Here is a 21,336-nt window from a genome sequence, read left to right as displayed (position 1 = left end):
GGGCCATAGCAGAGAGCTGGATCAGAAATGGAGCAGCTGGGACTCAAACTGGCACCCATATGGGATGCTGGCACTGCAGGCTGGAGCCTTAACCCACTGTGCCACAGCACGAGCCCCGAAAGATTTAATCTTTAAGAAATAATATGGAGGTATTAAACATCCATGTATCATCCTTTAAAAAAAGAAAACTGTGTAAAGAAAATTTTTGGTGTGCCCAAAGATAAACATAGACAACATAAAAGAAATGTTTGTATGGCCGGTGCCGCGGCTCACTAGGCTAATCCTCCTCCTGCGGCGCCGGCACACCGGGTTCTAGTCCCGGTCGGGGCACCGATCCTGTCCCGGTTCGGTTGCCCCTCTTCCAGGCCAGCTCTCTGCTGTGGCCAGGGAGTGCAGTGGAGGATGGCCCAAGTGTTTGGGCTCTGCACCCCATGGGAGACCAGGATAAGCACCTGGCTCCTGCCATCGGAACAGCGCGGTGCGCCGGCCGCAGCGCGCTACTGCGGCGGCCATTAGAGGGTGAACCAACGGCAAAGGAAGACCTTTCTCTCTGTCTCTCTCTCTCACTGTCCACTCTGCCTGTCAAAAAAAAAAAAAAAAGAAATTGGATAAATTCACCAGCGAACCCATCTGAGCCTGGTGATTTCTGCTGTGGAATGGTATTAATTATTGAATTAATTATTGAATTTCTTTAATGGATATACGTAGATCTATTCAGATTGTGTTTTTCCCTGCATGAGTAATGGACTCTCTTTCATTTCTGATGTTGGTATTTTTGTCTCTCTGGCTACAGCCTTATAGGGTTTATTGATCATCTCAAAGAATCAGATTTTTGTTGTTGACTTCCTACAGTAATTCTATTGATTTATGCTCCACTTTTTATTTCTTTTCTTCTGTTTAACTTGTTCTTCCTTGTGCAGTTTTCTATGGTAGAAGATTAGAGTCTTGATTTCAGTTATTTTTTCTTATTGCACATGCGTAACTCAGTATGATAGACATTCCCTGAGCATTGTATTCACTATTTCTCAAGAATTTTGATCAGCTGTGTTTTCATTGAAAAACTTTTAAATTCTCTTGAGATCTTCCGATTGCTCCATTTGTTACTAAGAAGTCTGCGGTTTGGTCTGCGCGTCTTCTGGGGCGTCTCCAGCTTTCTTTCTGTTTAGATTTCTAGCTCTGCTTCAGTGTGTTCTGAGAGCCCATGCTGTATGGTTTCCATTACTTTCAGTTTGTGAAGGTGTATTTTACGGTCCAGAATGTGGTGAACAGTCCACGTGTGTTCGGCTGCTGTTGCATGAACTGCTCCACAGGCATCCGTGACGTCTGGTTTACTGACAGTGCTGCTCCGTTCAGTGTCCTCACTGACTTCCTTTCTGCTGACTCAGTCGGTTGCTGATGGCGCCCCACCGGGTGCACCTGTCAGCCTTCACACTCCTTTTCTGGCTGACTTTAACACGTGCTTGGTGCATACACACTGGAGATCTCACTCCTTCACCTTAATAGGAATTTAGCCACAATAAAGTTATTGGCTCTAAAGTCTTTGTCAAAGTTAACACAGCCACTCCAGCTTTCTGTTTATATTCACAGGGCATAGCTCTCCCTACCTATCTGTGCCTTTACATTTAAAATTAAATGATCGCGGACCACCCAGTGCTGTTTAAAAGTATTGGACATTTTATTCAAGACTATTTTATTTCCTGGTAGACAACTTTTAACTATCTTACCATACAGCCAATCCTCATTATTCATGGATTCTGTATTTACAAATATATCTACTTGCTAAAATCGTTTATAGCCCTAAAATCAATACTTGTAGTGCTTTTATGGTGTTTTGCAGACATGTGCGGAAAGAAAAAAAAATCAGAATCACTAGGATGTATAATCCTAATAGAGATCATAGAATTTCACATAATGCCTTCTTCTTTTAGTACTCATACATTAAATATATGTTCTTTTTGTTGTCTATTATAAGTGCCATTGTTTTTGCAATTTTGATAGTGTTTGTTGGGGATTTTACCATTTAAAATGTCCCCAAGCAAAAAAAAAAAAAAAAAAAAAAAAAGGAAAGAAAGAAACTGCTGTAGCCATTCAGAGTGAACCAGCAAATGGAAGAGTCTCTCTCTTTCTCCACTCTCTCTTTCTCTCTCTCTCTCTCCCCCTCTCCCTCTCCTACTCCCCAGGACCCATAACTCTGCCTTTCAAATAAATAAAGTATTTTTAAAAACCAGCAGCCTCAGATTTCTGAAAAAGTAAAAATGGCCTTGAGAATAATGGTAAAATACTGATTGGTTTCCTATGCACACACACAAAAAAGTACACAAATGCAAAGTGAAGTATTTGGAGAAAATAGGTGTGCTAGATAAGCATGAGCTGCACTGTTGCTGGCCAGGAGTTTTATGTTAATAAATTAATAATACAGCACATCAGAAAGAACAGAGCATCCGTTGATGTGTACAGGGGGCTGCCTGGAAAATGTTCAAGCCACATCCACTCTATGGGGTGAAGCGATGCAAAGGATGAAAAAAGCAGCTGTGCGGGTTCATCAGGTGATACCTGATAATAACAGAACATTGAGAAAGCAGCAGAGTGGCCAGCTCTCTCCTGAGAGTAGTGCTGGCTGACAGAGGAGACAACTGCAGATCACGGGGAGCAGAACAGTGTTTAAAACAGCTCCTCGGCGCTACAGGAAAAGAATATATAGAATAGGTTTTCAATGCTGAAACCCTAACCCCAACCTAAATAGGTTTAGGGTTAGCGTTAGAATTAGGGTTACTTCCCAAGGACATTGGCAAACAAATCTATAATACAAATTATACTCAGGATTTTCTTAAATATTTATTTTATCAAACCGAAAGGCAGAATGATAGGGATGTGGGGAAGAGAGCGCAAGAGTGAGAGAGAGAGAGAGAAAGAATGACTCCATCCATTGATTCACTTCTCAAATGGACACAACAGTCAGTCCTGATTCAGACCAAAGCCAGGAGCCTGGAATCTACCTGGGTCGCCCAGGTGGGAGGCAGGGGTCCAGGGACTTGGGCCACCTTCTAGAGCTGCTTTCCCAGGTGCATTAGCAGGGAGCTGGACCTGAAGCAGAGCAGTCGGGACTGGAACCAGCACTCAGATAAGAGATGTGGGTGTCACAGGCAGTGGCTTAACCTGCTGCACCACAATGTCAGTCCAGCACTTCAGTTTTGACCAATATATCTATCTCCTAACCAGAGAACTGCAGCTTTCAGTAATTCAATATTCACGGCAACTTTACAGAGAATAAATACCAGGAGTAACAAGAGTTGACTACACAACTTGAAAGCCTACCAAACTGCTGTGGTTCATTATGCCCCAAGTTTCCATTAAAACCAGAAAATAAGAATTATCTAGGCACCCCTGTCCTAATACAATGCGAAAAGAAAGAGGGAAATATACAAAAATTCTAAAGAAAAAATCAAAGCTGGTATTATTTGAAGAAAATATTCTGGAAGGATACTTTAAAAAGTTCACTAAAAATGAAATCAGATGTTTGCTTTTTTGCAAAAAATAATGAAATCCATGAATAGTTTTTTTATAAGTCCCATTCTCCATGAACTTTTTAAAGGATGCTTATTTAACTAGAAATCCAAGGTAACCAAATAATTAGTTATTAAAAATTATAAAGAATTCAATAATTGTTCTGGATATAAAGTGAATATAAATTCAATATCACTTCTTCAGTTAACCAATTATGTGTTGAGAAATAAAATAAATACTACAACTTCAAATATCTGCAGAAATATAAGCAAGAATAATTTTAGTCAAGTAATACTTATTGCCATTTGTAAAATCTACAAATTTTTTACTAAGTTTTTTAGAAAATAATTTCAATCAGTTGGCAAATATACCACTGATGACACAAAGACAACTCTCAAAATTGACTCTTAAAGTTTACAGTTATTTTAACTTTAAATTTTAATAAAAGTTTAGATAAACATACAAAATTATTCTGAGATTCTCTGGAAGGAAAAATGAAGAAGAATTGCTGTGAAAACTTTCAAAAGTGAAAAATAACTCAGTTGTAGAGGATCTCAATAGGCCAGGAACAAAAAAAGAGAATTCTATAGTAATTGCATCACTGTGACGATAGCAGAATCACAAGGCAATGGAAGTCATTGAAGAATATTCTAATGTGAGAAATACGTTCATTTTGGAGTCCCCCTCATGCTGATAAAAGACTCCTCCCCAGCCACTTGTTTTCTTGTGAGTCCAGAGTCATAACTGGGCTAGCCCCACACCGCATGGCTCGACGCCTCTTCTCTCAGAAGCCACTAATTTCAGTCTTTGGGGCTAATTCTAGATCTTCCTCCTTCCCTATTACAACTTTCAGATCATTTCTCCCACCTGCATGAAACACCCAGCTCTGCCTCCTGCTTCTCCTTGGCACCTCCACCTGACGCCTTTCTACCTGACTTCTCCTTGGCACCCTGCACCTCTATAAACCCGAGTCACTTGCCCTCATTCGTTCTATAGTCGATACCTGACCCATAGTCTTCCTAAGACCCTAACACCATCCAGGATGGCTTTAATTTTGAAATGATGGTTTGCTTCACATCCAGCCTCTTGGTTCATTGTTAAACATCTCTTCTTGCAAACAAAAGGAATTAAATAAGCAAGAAAGAGTTCATCCAAGACTAGTCCAATAGGGATCAAGACCATTTCAAGACAGAAGATTTAACTCAATTCCTCTGAAACAGAAAGTGACAGTTTTGAGTACCAGGAGGAACTAGTGGAAAAGTACTAAAGGATGTTGGCACAGAGGCTCAGTGAATGTGATTAGGTCACTGTGACTAATTGGCATTTATCAAAGTGAGGCTCCTGCCCTCACACACACATCAGATATGCAGTTTTTATCGTTCCGAGTGATAATATGTCAAAGGAATGGCATCCAGAGCCATCTCTGGGTTGTAAATCAGGAAAGAGCCTGGGAAAATATATAAATCTCTAAAGGGCAGAAAAATAATTTGCAGTTGTGAGGCCCTATATTAAGAAAGGGAAGTGATGGGGCCCAGCGCCGGGGCGCAGTAGGTTAATCCTCCACCTGTGGCGCCGGCATCCCATTTGGGCACCAGTCCCAGCTGCTCCTCTTCCAGTCCAGCTCTCTCTACTGTGGCACGGGAAAACAGTAGAAGATGGCCCAAGTGCTTGGGCCCCTGCACCCACATGGGAGACCTGGAAGAAGCACCTGGTTCCTGGCTTGGGATAGGCAGAGCTCCAGCCGTTGTGGCCATTTGGGGAGTGAACCAATGAAAGGAAGACCTTTCTCTCTGTCTCTCCATCTCACTGTCTACAACTCTACCTCTCAAATAAATAAAATCTTAAAAAAAAAAAAAAGGGAAGTGAAGTTAGCAAGAAATCTATCTAAATTTCCACTGACGTGAGGGAAGAGTTAAGCCCATCTCTGTCTCCCTAACATGACTATAATTATGGCTAAATGCATACAAAGTGTGCACAGGAGGCAGTGGAGGATGCCAGAGGAACCACATTTCATACAAGGTGATAGAAGAATACTTCTGAGATGTTGTTTTAAATTAAGTTATGGGCTGGAGGCTGGAAGGAAAAGATAAGAGGAGTTATATCCAACTGACAGGTTGGGGCTAAACCAACAAAGACAAGACAAAAAGAGGATTTGCCTGTATGTGGAAGGTTAACCGTCAGGCGACAACGCCACCTGCACGCAGAACTGACCAAGCTGGAAGCAGCCAACACTGTTCTTTATGTGTGCTCCTAGCTCAGGCCTTGGCCCACTGTGCATTGTCCCATCCCCTTGTCTCCAGCCACTGCTGGTTCCCAGCAAGTGTTTCATGTTGTCTCCTTCCAAAATTTGTTTCCTAGAATACCTGACACTTTAGTCAGTGTACGTGGTATCCGCCACACTGATGGTGGCTTGGGTAGCTTTTCCCAAGACCAATGCTTTTATTTCAGTTAGCATCTGTCATAGCTCAATCAAACCTTTTAAATTTCAGGGATCTTTGGTCTCTACAGAATTTAACGGAAGGGTGATGGGTTCACGCCACCCCTCAGAGACATACAGTTGCCTTGAAACAGAAGAATCTCTTTCTCCACGGCATCTGCCTCCTCTGGAGGTTCTGCACAGGAACAGAAAGCTTTGTCTTGACGCATATCAGCTGCAAGTCGTGTCTCTGTGCACTGGCCATTGAAACCCGCATCAGCGTGAGGGCTGGAGAGCCGGGTGGCAGAGGCAGGAGAGGTGGTGGGAGAAAGCCAGTATTTCCTTTTTTCCCAATGTTTGCTGTGAGGTCTTTTTCAGGGGTGGGGAGCTGCCGCTGTAGTAACAGTGCTAAAATGAGAGTTAGGAAGAATCTGGGCTTCATGTGGGGTCGCTGTGCAATTTCTGGTCTGCGTGAAAATTCTTCTTGGCTTGAATGCACCTTCAGGGATAGTAATGCTGGCATATCGGTTTGGATCCTGAGAGAATGGGTTCTTCCCAAACCCTGACTAATCTGCAAATACTGTTCCCTCCCAGAGTGTGACAAAGACCTGCTGATCGACATCCTGACTCAGCGCTGCAATGCCCAGAGACTGATGATTGCGGAGGCCTACCAGAGCATGTATGGCCGGGTGAGGCCTCTTCCTTGACCTGTGCTGGGGCGGGCTCCTGAGGCGTGGCCGCATGCCCCTTTTCCTGTCATTCTCGCAGATCACAGATTTCAGACCTCACTGTGTGTCAGAAATAGTTTGTATTCCTAAGCTGTATCATGAAATGTACACGGGCGCACTTGCAAAACTGCATGGGAAAAAAAAAATGAAAAGCTAAGTTTGGGTTGGTACAGGAAATTTTGAAAGCCAGGCATTTTTTTTTCATAATTCACATTTCCCATGACTTTCTGCAGTGCCCTCGTGTGTGTATGTGTGTGTGTGTGTGTGCTGTGCTCACACTCATAGTGATCACAGCTCTTTCCCAAAACTCACGCAAGCATGCCCAGAGTGAGTTTGGTGACCTTATGCTGCTGGTTTGTCCATTAAGACTAAAAGTGTGCTGGGAACGCCCCAGTGTGGCGCTTTCAGGAACGACAAAAAGAACTAATGATCACCAAGTCAAAAAATAACAACTGGCCCTGCAACTCTCCTCAGGCCCCCGCCTCCCTCTCCACCAAAGCAAATTCTCCACTGGCTTTTCTTCTCCACAGCATGGGGTTAGAGAGACCATTACAAAAGAATTGCAGGTTTTGTTTGTTTGTTTGTTTGTTGACAGGCAGAGTGGATAATGAGAGAGAGACAGAGAGAAAGGTCTACCTTTTTGCAGCTGGTTCACCCTCCAATGGCCGCAGCAGCACACCGCGCTGATCCAAAGCCAGGAGCCAGGTGCTTCTCCTGGTCTCCCATGGGGTACAGAGCCCAAGCACTTGGGCCATCCTCCAGTGCACTCCCTGGCCACAGCAGAGAGCTGGCCTGGAAGAGGGGCAACCAGGATAGAATCCGGCACCCCGACAGGGACTAGAACCCGGTGTGCCAGCACCGCAAGGCAGAGGATTAGCCTAGTGAGCTGTGGCGCTGGCCAAGAATGGCAGTTTAAAAATAGTTTTAAGGCCATGAAACCATTGGTGGTGTTTTTAAAGTAATCACGTTCTAATTTCAAAGCAGGAGCCATTAAAGAGCCCTTGCTTTTGTTATGCATTTAATCCACAGATTGAGAACAAAACTCTTCTGGCCCACAGGGCCTGGAATAGCAATTACGTTGTCAACTGAGCACTCTGGATGAAACACTATCATAAAACTTCCTCTTTGGAGCCAGTCCACGAAAACTCCATCTCCAAACCTTAGTCTTTGAACAACTATAACACGAGGATGTTCAAAAAAGTTCACAGAAATGCATGTTAGGAAACAACGATGCATGCATTTCGAAATCTTTTGCAGCAGAACCAGCTTATCTTTCAATTCCATTTTTCCATTAATTTTATTAAGTTCATGAGATAAAAGGTAGCCCTCCATTTTAAAATGAATAAATAATCCAAAAAGCCACTACGAACAGTGACATTAATTGAATTTTTTCAAAGGAGAACAGCTACTTTTTTTTTTTTTTTAACATAAGACTCTTCCCTGAGCTTCTGCTCCCATGACACCATGGCTAGGTTTTTGGAGATAGAATGTCAAAGTTACATGATGGGTAATCTAAATCGGTTTCTATACAAAGTGCTATAAGGGATGTCATTTTTCAGTAACTCCCTAAAGGTTTATATTCCTCTTTGGTTTTGATATAACAAGTTAATTTAGACTAAAGCATTACTTTATCCAATGCTGCAAAATTGTAATGACAAAAAATAATTAAGAAATGAGTTGCATTTAAAATGTTATGTTATAATTAAGCACTTCCCACTATACATGCAAGGCTACTTCAAAATGTTTGTGGAAAAGCGCATTGAAAGATATGTCTAGGGGCAGGTATTTGCTGCAACGGTTATAATAGCTGTTGGGACACTGGCATCTCATATCATAGTGCTGGATTCCAGTCCTGGCTCCACTTCTGACTTCTGGCAGCCAGTGATGGCTCAAGTAGTCAGGACCCTTGCCACCCAAGTGGGAGGTGCTCCTCCCACATGACCCTCCCCTTTCTGTTTCTGACTCTCTGCCCTTCAGATGGATGGATGGACAGATGTTAGATAGGTAGAGACTTAAAAGACACTTTTTTTGGCACAAAAATGTTTTGAAACCCAAGCATGGCTTCTTTTCTTTAAAGATTTATTTATTTAATTCAAAGTCAGAGCTATGGGGAGGATAGAGAGACTCTTCCATCCACCCGTTCACTCCCCAAATGGCCACAACAGCCAGGGCTGGGTCAGGCGGAAGCTAAGGAGTTCATCCACATCTCCCAAGTAAGTGTAGAGGCCCAAGCACTTGGGGCCATCTTCTGCTGCCTTCCCAGGCAAATTAGCAAGGAGCTAGATCAGAAGTGCAGCAGCCAGGGCTGGAAACGGTGCCCATATGGGATGCCACAATCGCAGGCGGCATCTTAGCCCACTATGCCCCAATGCTTTCCCCTAAGCATGGTGGTTTTCCATGACTTTGTAAAGACTCCTTGTAGGAGGTCTCAGAGTGAAGACTTCACTTTGCTGAATAGCCCCTACTTCTGCACATCTTGGCTGACTGACTAAACTGCCCACTCTGAAAGACACAGAACCACACTGCCCCTTTCCTCTGAAACACCGTGTCACACAGCCAATTACCATGCCCTGCAAATTCTTTTGCACTTCACATTTCTCTCTTCCTCACTTACACAGTCCTCAGTTGGACCTTTGTTCTTCTGTGCCCACACAAAGCCAAATTTCCCTGCTGCCCCCATGCCCTTCCCACTCATGTCCACCATCCAAAGAAGCCAGAATGACTCAAAGTCTAAACTTTTCACAGAACACATTGCCCACTTTAATCCCTGAGTGTTTATCCCAGTAATCACATCAGATATAGCCAGATGTTCATGGAGTGAACCCAAATACCTTCCCAGGGCACACAGAACCTTGCTGGCTTTGTTTCTGGTCTCCATCTTTTTTTTTTTTAAGATTATTTATTTATTTGAAACACAGAGTGACAGAGAGAGAGAGAGAGAGAGAGAGAGAGAGAGAGAGACAGCCAGAGAGATCTTCCATCCACTGGTTAACTCCCTAAATGGCCCCAACAACCAATGTTGGGCCAGGTCAGTGCCAGAACCCTGGAGCTCCATCCAGGTCTCCCACATGGGTGCAGGGGCCCAGGCACTTGGACCATCTTCTGCTGATTTTCTAGGTGCATTAGCAGGGAGCTGGATCTGAAATAGGGCAGCCAGGACTCAAACCAGCATCCAATACTGGGTGCTGGCAAAGCAACTGTGCCACAACACCAGCCCCTATGGTCTCCATCTTAACGCTCCTCCCCTCCTCCCACACTCAGCTGTGGCCAAATGGAACCACTTGTAGGTCTCCAAACCAACCTGCTTGCCCCTCTTATATCCACTCTGCAGCTAAGGTAACTACTCATGGACGATCTGGATTTCTCTTCTCCCTCACGCCTTTATGTAGCCACTACCGGTGAATCTGCCTGACCTTCCACTAGGCTTTCTTGTTCTCCCCCTCCTCTCGAATGCACAGTTACTTCTCCCATTTTCCATTTGCTGCTTTCCCCTTTCTGGGGTGAGAGTGTATAGATTATCTTCCATGTTCATCACGGATATTTTTATTTCCTGTTAACATGGATGGTCAAGAGATTGACAGAATAATGCTCTTGGCTGCTGAGCAAAGCACACAGGCGTGCTCCATAAATGCTTGTGACTTGGTATTTCACAGGAGTGCAGAGCTGCTGAGTAGCACCAACAGCTCTGCCTCAGCCACAGCAGAAACGAATCCCCAGACTCAGCTGCAAAGCCATTGGAAAGGCTGCTCATTGGCATATTTTGCAACAGCTTCTACAAGAGGCCAGTAGCAAGGCAGCAGCCGTTTTTCAAGTGTGATATACCTGGACATTGGATCAGGAAAGCAACGAGCTTAAACAACAAGAGCCCCCTTTGGGAGGTTGCCTTCCTCTGCCAGAGGCTCCAATCAGCAAGCCGTCCATCACCGAGACTGAACATTAGGGTTGTGGGGCCCCAAAGGTAGGAGCACCTCCTCACCTGTGGCTCTTTTCCTGTCTAGTGCTTGCAATCACAAATAATAGTTAAATATTTAATTCAGCAGTTATGGAAGTCATACAGTAGTCATACAATAAATCAGCAAACCTTGCTCACAGACAATGCTTGAAGTCAGTATACTTGCAGCCAGGGGTCCAGGTAGCATGCTGACTTGGGCACTGTATCCAAAAAATGCAAAAAGCCTGAGTCTTTCTAAAACCAAAGCTCCCCACCCGTGGTCTACAGTTGGGGCAGGAAGACCTCAGTCCTTGCTAATCCCTTTTCTCCTGAAAACAATAGAAGTTGTGGTGGAGGGGAGGGAAAGACAGGGAAACACAAGGGAAAGACTGACTCTGCAACAGATAAGCAAAGCACAGTTATTTTATGTATGACATCTGTGTACACCTCAATCAAATTAATTCACAAGTATATCACAAATGCACCGTCTGTATCATAGAAAAAAACTGCATGGAATTCAAAAAAGTTCTGTATGAAAGTAAACACATTTTAATTCAATTTTATTTTTTAAAAAAGATTATTTATTTATTTGAAAGGTAGAGTTACAGAGAGGCAGAGGCAGAGAGAGAGAGAGAGGTCTTCCATCTGCTGGTTCACTCCCCAAATGGCTGTAAATGGCTGCAGCTGGGCCAATCTGAAGCCAGGAGACAGGAGCTTCTTCCTGGTCTCCCATGTGGGTGCACTCCCATGTGGGTGCAGGGGCCCAAGCATCTTCTATTGCTTTCCCAGGCCATAGCAGAGAGCTGGATCAGAAATAGAGCAGCTGGGACTTGAACTGGCCTCCGTATGGGATGCCAGCACTGTAGACAGCGGCTTTACCTGCTACGCCACAGCATTGGACCCCTTTAATTGCATTTTCCACAAACTCCTTGGCCTACGTGAAGTCCTATATTAGCTGGTAGGGCACCATACATTTCAGCTTTGTGGAATCTTAACTCAGTGACCCTAGCCGCATTACTTTCCGATCATAACCAAGTGGTTTGAATCCTTAGTATGATTTGGTTTTGACTTACACCTGGACAACTTTTAATGAGTCAGCCTTTTCACTTTTGAAGAGCAGAGAGAGAGAGAGAGAGAACACTCTCATCCACTGATTCACTCCCCAAATGCCCACTACAACAGCAAAGGCTGTGCTAATCCAAACCTGGGAGCCTAAACTCAATCCAGGTCTCCCATGTGGATGGCAAGGACTCACGTACATCAGTCATCACTTGATGTCTCCCAGTGTGCACATCGGCAGAAGGCAAGATGGGACTCAAACCAGACACTCTGCTGCGGGAAGCAGGCTACCAACCAGCATCTTAACCACTAGTTCAAAAGCCCGCCCCCGTAATTCAGCCTTTAAAATGGACCCCATGGCAGTTGCTGCCCAATCCTCATGATGACATTTCCATGTTGTTAAGTTTTTGCCTGGCCACTATAAGAGTTTTAACATAATTAATATTATTGCCTAACACGTTTAATCCACCATGTTTCATACTCCTCAAATTAGTAATTATCATGCCATTTTGTAAGTTAACTGGCTTTGTGATTTTCAATTTCCTTGTACATTTTTCAAACATCCAATTCCATGTTTCTTGTTTTGATGTCATTTTTCCAAAAGGACATTCATTAGCAGGTTTTCTTCTAGAAATAACAAATGAATGCTAAATTATTTCACCCTTCTCCTGAGAGTATCTTTTTCTTTTATTGCACAATGGGTCAGATGGTTATGGAATACTAGGCTGAATTCTAGTTATTTTTCCTTAGATCTTTCCAGATATAAATTCCTTTTATTCTTCTGGCCTTTGTGGGCAAGCTGCAGATATCTCTTCTCACATCAAGAGTTGTAATCTGTAATTCTCTTGTTGCTTTTAAGGTGTTTTTCTTTATCTTGATAGTTTGTGGTTTCACTGTTGTATTCACCAGGTGTGTGTATTTTTATCTAAACATCTGAAGATGCACCTGTTACAGAATATTTGAAACAGTGTCTCTGGCCTTGTCTCTGTGCTCTCCTGCTGTCAATTCTATTAGATAAAAGTTGGTATTTTTCACTCACTCATCCAAGTCTGTTAGCCTGATGTTCATACTATTTCTTTTTTGTCTCTGTGAAAGTTTTTGTTACTTTAAAAGATATTTTTCCAATGTGTAAGTTCCACTTTTAGCTGTTTATCAGTTACTCTTTCAAGTATGATATCTTTAAATTCTAGGGTTTTTAATTTCTAGAATTTTATTTGCTTCTTTTCAAGTCTGTTTTAATTTCTGTAGCTTGGGTTCCTTCAAATTGTTCTTCATTGTCTCAGACTCACAGGGTATGAATTCTGCTCTTTGTAGAGTTCACTATCAATAACTGAACTGTTGTAAGTGTATTTCATGCTAATTTCTATGCTGAAATCTTTAAAAGTGGAGCTGATTTTGTTGTTGTTGTTGTTTGGCAATTGTTGTTATGTGAGAATCTTTGTCTGGGAGAGGCAGTGAATTCCATTTTGCATCTGCTTCTTCCTGCCTTCCCGGGACTCAGTGCCAGCTCCCACAATGATCTCTCCTCCTGGAGGTCTCAGTCTATGTGGGAAGAACACATCTGAACCTTCAACTCATGGTGTTATGGGTCTATGCATCTTAGTCTTTATTCCAAATTCTTGTCTCCACAGTGGTAAGAATTCAAAGCAGAGACATAAATGCAGTGCACAAATAAGAGTAGGATTTACTAAAAGAGAGTTAATATACATTCACATGTGAGTGTGGGCCTCCCACATGCACAGACACTTGTCATGAGTAGGCCAGAGAGTGGCTCTTGTGGAGAGAAAGAGGGAGGAGACCAGAGAAGCATCCATAAGCATGGCCGCCCAGAACTCAAGAGCAAAAGACAAAGGCCACTTCCATATTAGGAAGCGATGCCCTAGTTGAATATTCATGCAGGGTGGAGTTCATCACCCGTGAGGCTTTCTGGGGCTTAAATGACCCATCCAACGGAGCTTAACTTCCCTGTGGCCATCGTGACGTCTCCTTCTTCCTAGTCCCAGATGAAACACAGTGCATCATGGGAGACTGTGTGTACTGGATTGACAGGTAAGGGGGTGGTGTTACAGTGCAGGGCTAAACAGAAATTATGAAAAAACCTTTCTCCAGCTTTATTGATCCCTCCTAATTGCCTGCCTGGTTCTCCCATTTCAAAAGGAGACACGTTCTATCATTTCAGACTTAGAGAAAACATTCTTCTCCTCAAACCCCAGGCAGCAAGAGGTGAGTTTTCTTCCATCTTCCAAGGCTGAATGCTCATTGTGTCCTGGTTCTCACTATCAAAGGTGGAATCTTTTGACAGCCTCTATGTGAGGTTTCAGACTTCACTTTCTGGTCGCCCCCCCCCCCCCCAAATGTTATCCTGTCCTCATAAAATGCCCTTCTTTGGCCATTAAAACCTAAGCCAAATACTTCTCAAAACCAACCTTGACCTTCCTCCAGGCACCTGCAGACCACCTCCAAGATCAGCTCATTTGCTTAACCTCTGGTTTTCATTTCTCCCCTGGTTTTAACACCCAGAGGAGTCTCTTCTGAAGAACACATACTTTTAAAAGAATATTTGCTACACTTCATCCTGGTATTTGAAGTAAGAGTATTTTAGCCTCAATATACCATGCTTCTCTAAAAAGAAGACCAACGTAGTATGACTGTTATCAAACAAAAATGAATTAGCAAATTTCCATTGAAAATCAAACAATTCAGCCAACTCTGAAAATATGGGTATGGGATTCTTGGAAAGAACAGTCACTCGCCACTGTGAAGGAACAAAACAACTCACACAAACGCCTTTATAATATAATATAAAATTGTACAAGGATTTACACAGTGACTGCCAGGGTGGGTGGAATTAAGACAAATTCTTAGTTCCACTTTCTGTAGCTTTGCATTACTGAGTGTTTAAATAGCAAGTGTCATTTTTTTATCAAAATAGAAAAAAACATACAAGTGAAAAGCATATGAAGTGGTCGCCCTGCGCATATTCAGACTAGCAAGATGTCCCTAGTACTTCCAGCCCTGGATAAAGTAAGAGGAATAAGAGATAGGAGCCGCTGTTTCAATTCAGATGGAATGGGCAGGACAGCTGCAAGGTGGGTAATGTGCAGGTTTTTCAGCAATCTGGAACAGCTCAATTCATAAAAACAAGTGCTCATTAGCTTAATAGAAAACCAAGCAGTGACACTCTCCCTATAGGGTAAGCCTTTGGAAGACAGCAAAGTCAGGCACTCACACTCCAAGGATTACATCTGAGCAGTTTTTTATACAGCTCCAAATGGGAATTCTTCTAATTGGAGAACCTATTTGAAGATTCCTCTTTGAACTTCAAGGTTTAGCTATCTAAACATATTATTCAAGGTTTAGGTTCTCAACTGAGAGCTGTTGTCTCCCTTCTCAGTCTCCTGATGCTATGCCTACCACCCTAAGTATTTGCCACTTCCTCACTGGAAGATCATTGTGATGCCCCTTTTTCTGCCCCTTCCGCCAGTGGAAACTGTTTGAAGATAGGGACCTTTGCTTCTGGATCGCCGAATTACTGTGAATGGCTCTAAACGAATAACTGTTTACTTGCAAGTGGTACTATGCAATCATTTACTTAGTGCCTATGTTGTAAGGGCTCAAATACGTAGCAGGTGCATCTCCATGGGTTGGTGAAATGGTCAAGAGTAAACAGACCACAGCTCTGCTGTGCTGGAGCTCCCTGGTTGAAACAGATAATGCTTTAGTAAAATGTGGCATGTTAGGAATCAACAAGTGCTATGGTTAAAAAGGGAAATCAGGTAAGTGTCGAAGAGGAGTGAGCATTTGAGGTAGCTAAGATGCCTCCTGTGACACCTGCATTCCATATCTAAGTGCCTGGGTCCAACTCTTGACTCTGCTTTTTCAAAAGATTTATTTATTTATTTGAAGGGCAGAGATAGAAAAGGAGAGAGAATGAGTGAGAGAGAGAATCTTCCATCCACTGTTTCACTCCCCAAATGGTTGCAATGGCTGGGGTTGGGCCAGACCAAAGCCAGGAGCAAGGAGCTTCTTTGAGGTCTCCCACATGGGTGACAGGAGCCCAAGGACTTGGGCCATCTTCTGCTGCCTTCCCAGGCACATTAGAAGAGAGCTGGATCAGAAATGGAGCAGCCGAGACACAAACCGGCAACCATATGAGATGCCAGCTCTACAGGCAACAGGTTAACCTGCTACACCGCAGTGCCAACCCCTTGGCTCTGCTTTTGATTCCAGGACACCCTGGAAGGCAGCAAGTGATGGTTGAAGTGATTGGTTGCTGGCCACCCACAGGGGAAACCCATTTCCTGGCTTCAGCCTGGTCCTGCCCTGACTGTAGATGGCATTTTGGGAAGAGAATCGGCAGAAGGGAGCTCTCTCTTTACTGTCTTTCTCTCTCTGCCCTTCAAACAAAATAAATAAATAATCTACTACGTGTCAGAGGGCTGGATCTAATTTAAACAGGGTGACCAGGAGAGGCAGGCCACGTGAACTGCCTTGGGGAGAATATGAGAGCAAAGGGCAAAAGCAAAGACCATGTTGCTGGATCAGATCGAAGCTAGGAGCAAGGACAAGTGCAGGAGATGAGGGCGGAGAAGTGGCAGAACATACATCATGTGTCTTGTGGACCACTGTAAGGACTTGAGCATTTACATGGAATAAAAAACTTGGAGTGTTTGCATTGTCCTGAGATCAACTCTAAGAAGAATATTAGAGTCACTCGTTGCTGGATGCAGGGTTGGGTTCTGAGCAATGCATTGCTGGGGGATGTCACTGGTGTGAGGCCATCCTGGAGTGGCTCGCACAAACCCAGATGCTGTGGGTCAATCATGCAGTACTGTAGCTTCTTGGTAGATGGTGACCTGACAAGGGTTGTAGCAGCAAACGTGGTACAGGTTCACCGGTTTCTAGATATATTGGTTAAGTTAGAGACAAAAGAATTTCCTGACAATTGAATATAGTAAAAAATTGCAAGAAATACACCTAGATACACAAAAGCACAATGGAAGGATAGCAAGAAAGACACTGTGGGGATGGGAGTCAGAGGGAGACAACTGAGTACTGGCATCGCCCATAATGAATCATGAATGATTTGCAACAAATTCGTTGCTATGTGGGAGGAAGAAAAGATGTTTTTGAGTGGCTCTTTTGTGCCAGAAAATACTTTAAGGCTTTCACCGGAGGTGTATCTGAACATTTAGACCAACCCTGTGAGGCGGGTGCTGTTATTTTTCCTGTGTGGATAAGGAAGCAGACAGAAAAAGGCTAAGTTACACACTGGTCTCCTCGCTGTGCTTTCCCCAGCCAGGATGCAAGCCCAACAGTCTCCCTCCAGAAACTGTACGTTCTAGGCCCCCTGACGCTGTTCTCGTCACTGAAACTCTATTACTGCAATGAAATTTTTACAAAATCAGTTTACTATATCTGTACACACACACACACACACAGAGTGACAAAACAAGAGAAACAGCAACACCTAGTGGTGGTTTACAGTGGAATACATAGGCTAGGACTTAAATTCATGGGAAAATGAAATTGAAAATTTTAGCCCAGAAAATTGTTGAAACCCATGCATATGTTTTTCATAATATTCATTCTCCAAGAACTTTTTAACGTCCCTGATATAGCTCTTGTAAAAAATAATATAATAGACAAAATGTTAGTGATCAAAGAAATGTGACTAAACATTAATTTAAAAATTGATGCAGGCCCAAATCATTGGAATCCTGAACATAGCCTTTGTCCTTATATGAAATCAGTAAACTAAGGTTTTTTCCCTTTCCACATTCTTTCATTTGTCTATATTTACATTATTTTTACATTCATTTACATATTATATATGCATTATACATTTTTAAAAAGATTTGTTTATTTGAAAGGTAGCATTACAGAGGGAGAGGGAGAGAGAGACATAGAGAAGTCTTCCATCCACTGGTTCACACCCTGAATGGCTACAACAGCCAGAGCTGTGCCAGTCCAAAGTCAGGTGCCAAGAGCTTCACCTTGGTCACCAATTGGGTGGCAGGGGCCCAGGCACTTGGGCCATCCTCTGCTGCTCCCCAGGCACATTAGCAGGGAGTTGAATTGGAAATGGAACAGCCGGGACTTGAACCAGTGCCCATATGGGATGCCGTCTTCACAGGCACTGCCTTTACCCATTACACCACCGCACAAGCTCCCCCTACATATTTTGGATGCTCAGCAATGCACTACGGCTAGATGCTGAATTTCAGAGAAATTATGAGACAGTCCATATTCTGATAGACTTTGGGGAAAAATACTCAGGTCTAACATGTTCATCATACTCCTAGAACATGATCATTACAATACAGTTCAGTAAATTCAAAGACAGAGCAGTGCTGGGGAAGGAACCATATGCCTCACTTGGGGCTTAGAGGAAGGTTCAGAAAAGACAGGGTAACTGCTCTCACCCTTCCGTCCACTGCCAACTACCGCTCTGCTCTCATAACAAAAGTACATGGAACTGGTCCATTTCCATCCAGACCTCCCGTGCACTCTTGCCAGACTTAAGTGTCTCAAAATGCTGCACTCACCACCTATTCACCTCATTGATCACCTTGTTCAGACCTCACAGTGGCTTCTGTGGCCTCCACACTAGGAAGAGGCCCCACAAAGCTCAAGGAAAACATGTTCATTTGGGTGTGAAAAATTTTGAAACCCATGCCCAGTTTCTTTCAAATACAAAATCCCATGAACGTTTTGAATGCCTCTGGTTTGCATGGATTCCAAGAATTTTTGTGCCACGATAAATTTACCTTTTCATTCCCTATTCTAGAAACTTTTTGGAGTTTGGAGACCACTTACTTGTTGAACTGGGTGGCGTGAACGATGTAATTGTGCGTGCGGTTTGCTCATCCGTGTGCTGGGATCACTGCAGCTCTTAGTGCACACAGTGATGAATCTGGCAGAGAGGAGGTACTCAGTACTAGTGAATTATTATAATAACCAGCACAGTGTTCCGCCTGATCTCACATCGCCACGGGTATTTCCCCTGCATTTGAAGGGAGGCTGGAATAACTGACCCCCAGAGTCTCTTGCAGACACTTGGATTTCCAATCCATTGGACACCCATTTAAAGCTGGCTTATGCACTTCATGTGCACAGCCTCCTGCCCCCACACTGTGCCTCCTCTGCCTCTACACACCGTCCAGTGCTGCTGTCTCTTCACCTTTTGCCTGACCAAATCCCACCTGTTCAAGGTGTGAATCCAAAGTACACTTCCCACGGACTTTAATTTTATTGATATTCTCTCTCATTTCTGAATTCTTACAATTCTGTAAGTAGAAATGCAAACTCCTTTTCCCCTTAGTACTATAATAGATTACAGAATTGCTATTAATGCACCTGTCCCGGTCCTTCCATTTCAGTGGCATTCTGCTACAGTAAGGGAACAAGCATCCCAACTCCAGACGGGATATTATAATTTTTTCTTTATTTAGTTTGAGAATCAGAGACCCAGACAGAGACAGAGAGACAGAGATCTCCTATACACTGATTCATTCCCCAGATGCCCTTAAAGGAAGGAGAACAAAGGGCAGAGCCAAGTGCCTGTTGGCCTCTGGCCAAGTAATAGGGTTAGAGTCACAGTGGCCACTTCCAGCCTACAGTCATAAACCCAACCCTCTGGTCATGCTGCTTGGGGCAGGCCAGATGACTTGGCCATTTCCGATACTTCCCGCTCTCTCCTTGCCCATATGCAAGCCTTCCCCTGCCAGTATGCAGAACTTTATTTGTCTATTATTTGTCTATTAAGGTAAACATTATTTGTCTATTAAGGTAAGCATTATTTGTCTAAGGTAAACACAGGTCTGATTAGTGGCAGAGGGTAGCAGTTAGCTTTTGTTCAGCAAAACAGAGTCATGTGAGCTACTGTTAGAATGACAGGTCCAGGTGCCTCACATCGTCTCCAGCACTCTACCACCTCCAGAGAATGTGCAGCAGTATCTTAGGATGGCTTTACCTTTGTACATTTCTGTTTATTCCATTTATTTGAGAAGCAGAGCAAGCAGACAGGCAGAGCCCCAGTCTGCTGGTTCACCCTCCAAATGCCTACAAGACCCAGGGCTGGGGCAGGTTGAGCTGGGAGCTTGGGAACTCAATCCAGGTATCCCACTTGGGTAGGAAGGACCACTGCGGCTTCCCATTAGGGGACGTGCAATCGGAGCAGGGCTCAGATCCAGATGCTCCAACATGGAATGTGGGCGTCCCACGTGGCATCCGAACTGCTGCCTGCCCCTGGTGATGGTTTTAGTTCCCGAAAGTCTAAATGTTCAGAGTCATTTCAGGGCTGATTTCTGACTGGCATGTTTGCTTTGGTAAAATATCAGCTCAAATCTCTGGTCCATGTTTTCACCAGACTGTTCTTATTGAGGGTTTTTTTTTATTTATTTAATTTGATTTTTTTATTTGACAGAGTTATAGATAGTGAGAGAGAAAGAGGCAGAGAGAAAAGTTGAAAACAACTCTAAACTGTGTTTGCACAAACACCAACTTGAGAATACAAGAAATAGATAAATATTCAAACAACTCCATTTGTTTCTTTTTACAAAACTGTGACATGAGCTATATCCAGAATTTCCTCTTGAATTTATTTCATAGAAAATCATGTGAATAAGTATTCGTAATTCATATTTTTAAACCATTTGCACAGGCATGTTGTCAGTACTAAAACATGTTCATGAATCAATTTACAGTCCTGGTATGTCTTTGTAGCTGTTAAATGGATCTAAACAGAATTCCGTGACTATTATGCGTGGTTTCTTCAGGAATTCAAGTTGTCTTTTTATTTTAAGCTATTTTTCAATGTTTTTATGCATCTTTGTTTAATGAGTAAATATTTTTCAGAAATGTTTGATGTTTTCCTTTCAGAAAAATCTTAGAACAGGGGGATTTATAGGCTCACTGTCATTATTTTTGTTTTAATTCTCTGTAACTTGGAGATATATATTATCTCTCTCCACTTCACAGAGATACACTGCAGGCCATATAGAAGGAAATGCCTCAATCATGTGCGTCTCCAACTGTGCAGCAGCCACATTCAGGAGAAGCTGTAGGCGATCATGGAAGAGCGAATCAGCAAGACAGAGAAACCAAAGAGACTGTAGTCAGGACAGTTAGGGGCCACACCCTAGGGTTCCATGTGGCTGGGGGCTGGGGGCTGGGGGTGACTAGTTCCCTCAAAATCCCACATGTACACCTGATTCCCAGCCCAGCAGCGTTAGGAGGTGCAGCTTAGGGGGGGTGTTCAAAGCCCTCTTGAATGAATTAACACTGCTCTCACAGGAAGGGATTTGCTGTTGCAGAAGCTCAGTTCTCCTTCCCTCTTCTGAAATGCAAGCTTTGGGGCTGGCATTGTATTGTAGTATAGCAGGTAAAGCCATTGCCTGCAATGCTGGCATCCCATATGGGCATCCATTCGTGTCCCGGCTGCTCTACTTCAATGGCCTGGGAAAAGCCCTAGAAGACGGCCCAAGTGCTTGGGGCCCTGCACCCATCTAGGAGACTCAGATAAAGCTCCTGGCTCCTGGCTTCGGTCTGACCTAGCCCTGGCTATTGCAGCCATCTGAGGATTGAACCAATGGATGGACGATTCTGTGTGTGTGTGTGTGTGTGTGTGTGTGTCTGTAACTCTGACTTTCAAATAAATAAGTAATTCATAAAAGAAAACCAAAGTGCCAGTGCCA

The 21,336-nt window shown here is 43.5% G+C and overlaps 1 protein-coding gene across 1 annotated transcript in view; it reads left to right on the top strand.

Annotated features, from left to right (window-relative positions):
* The window catches only part of LOC133765853 (annexin A10), a 79,918-nt gene that overhangs the window by 35,113 nt on the left and 23,469 nt on the right, over positions 1 to 21,336 (top strand). Inside the window, exon 3 of the mRNA XM_062199412.1 lies at positions 6,515 to 6,609. Within this exon, the coding sequence (XP_062055396.1) occupies positions 6,515 to 6,609 (95 nt within the window). The remainder of the gene's footprint in view (positions 1 to 6,514; positions 6,610 to 21,336) is intronic.

The sequence above is a fragment of the Lepus europaeus genome, chromosome 8 (assembly GCF_033115175.1).
Source record: "Lepus europaeus isolate LE1 chromosome 8, mLepTim1.pri, whole genome shotgun sequence".
In the NCBI taxonomy this organism is placed as follows: domain Eukaryota; kingdom Metazoa; phylum Chordata; class Mammalia; order Lagomorpha; family Leporidae; genus Lepus; species Lepus europaeus.
This window is presented reverse-complemented; position numbering and strand designations above follow the sequence as displayed.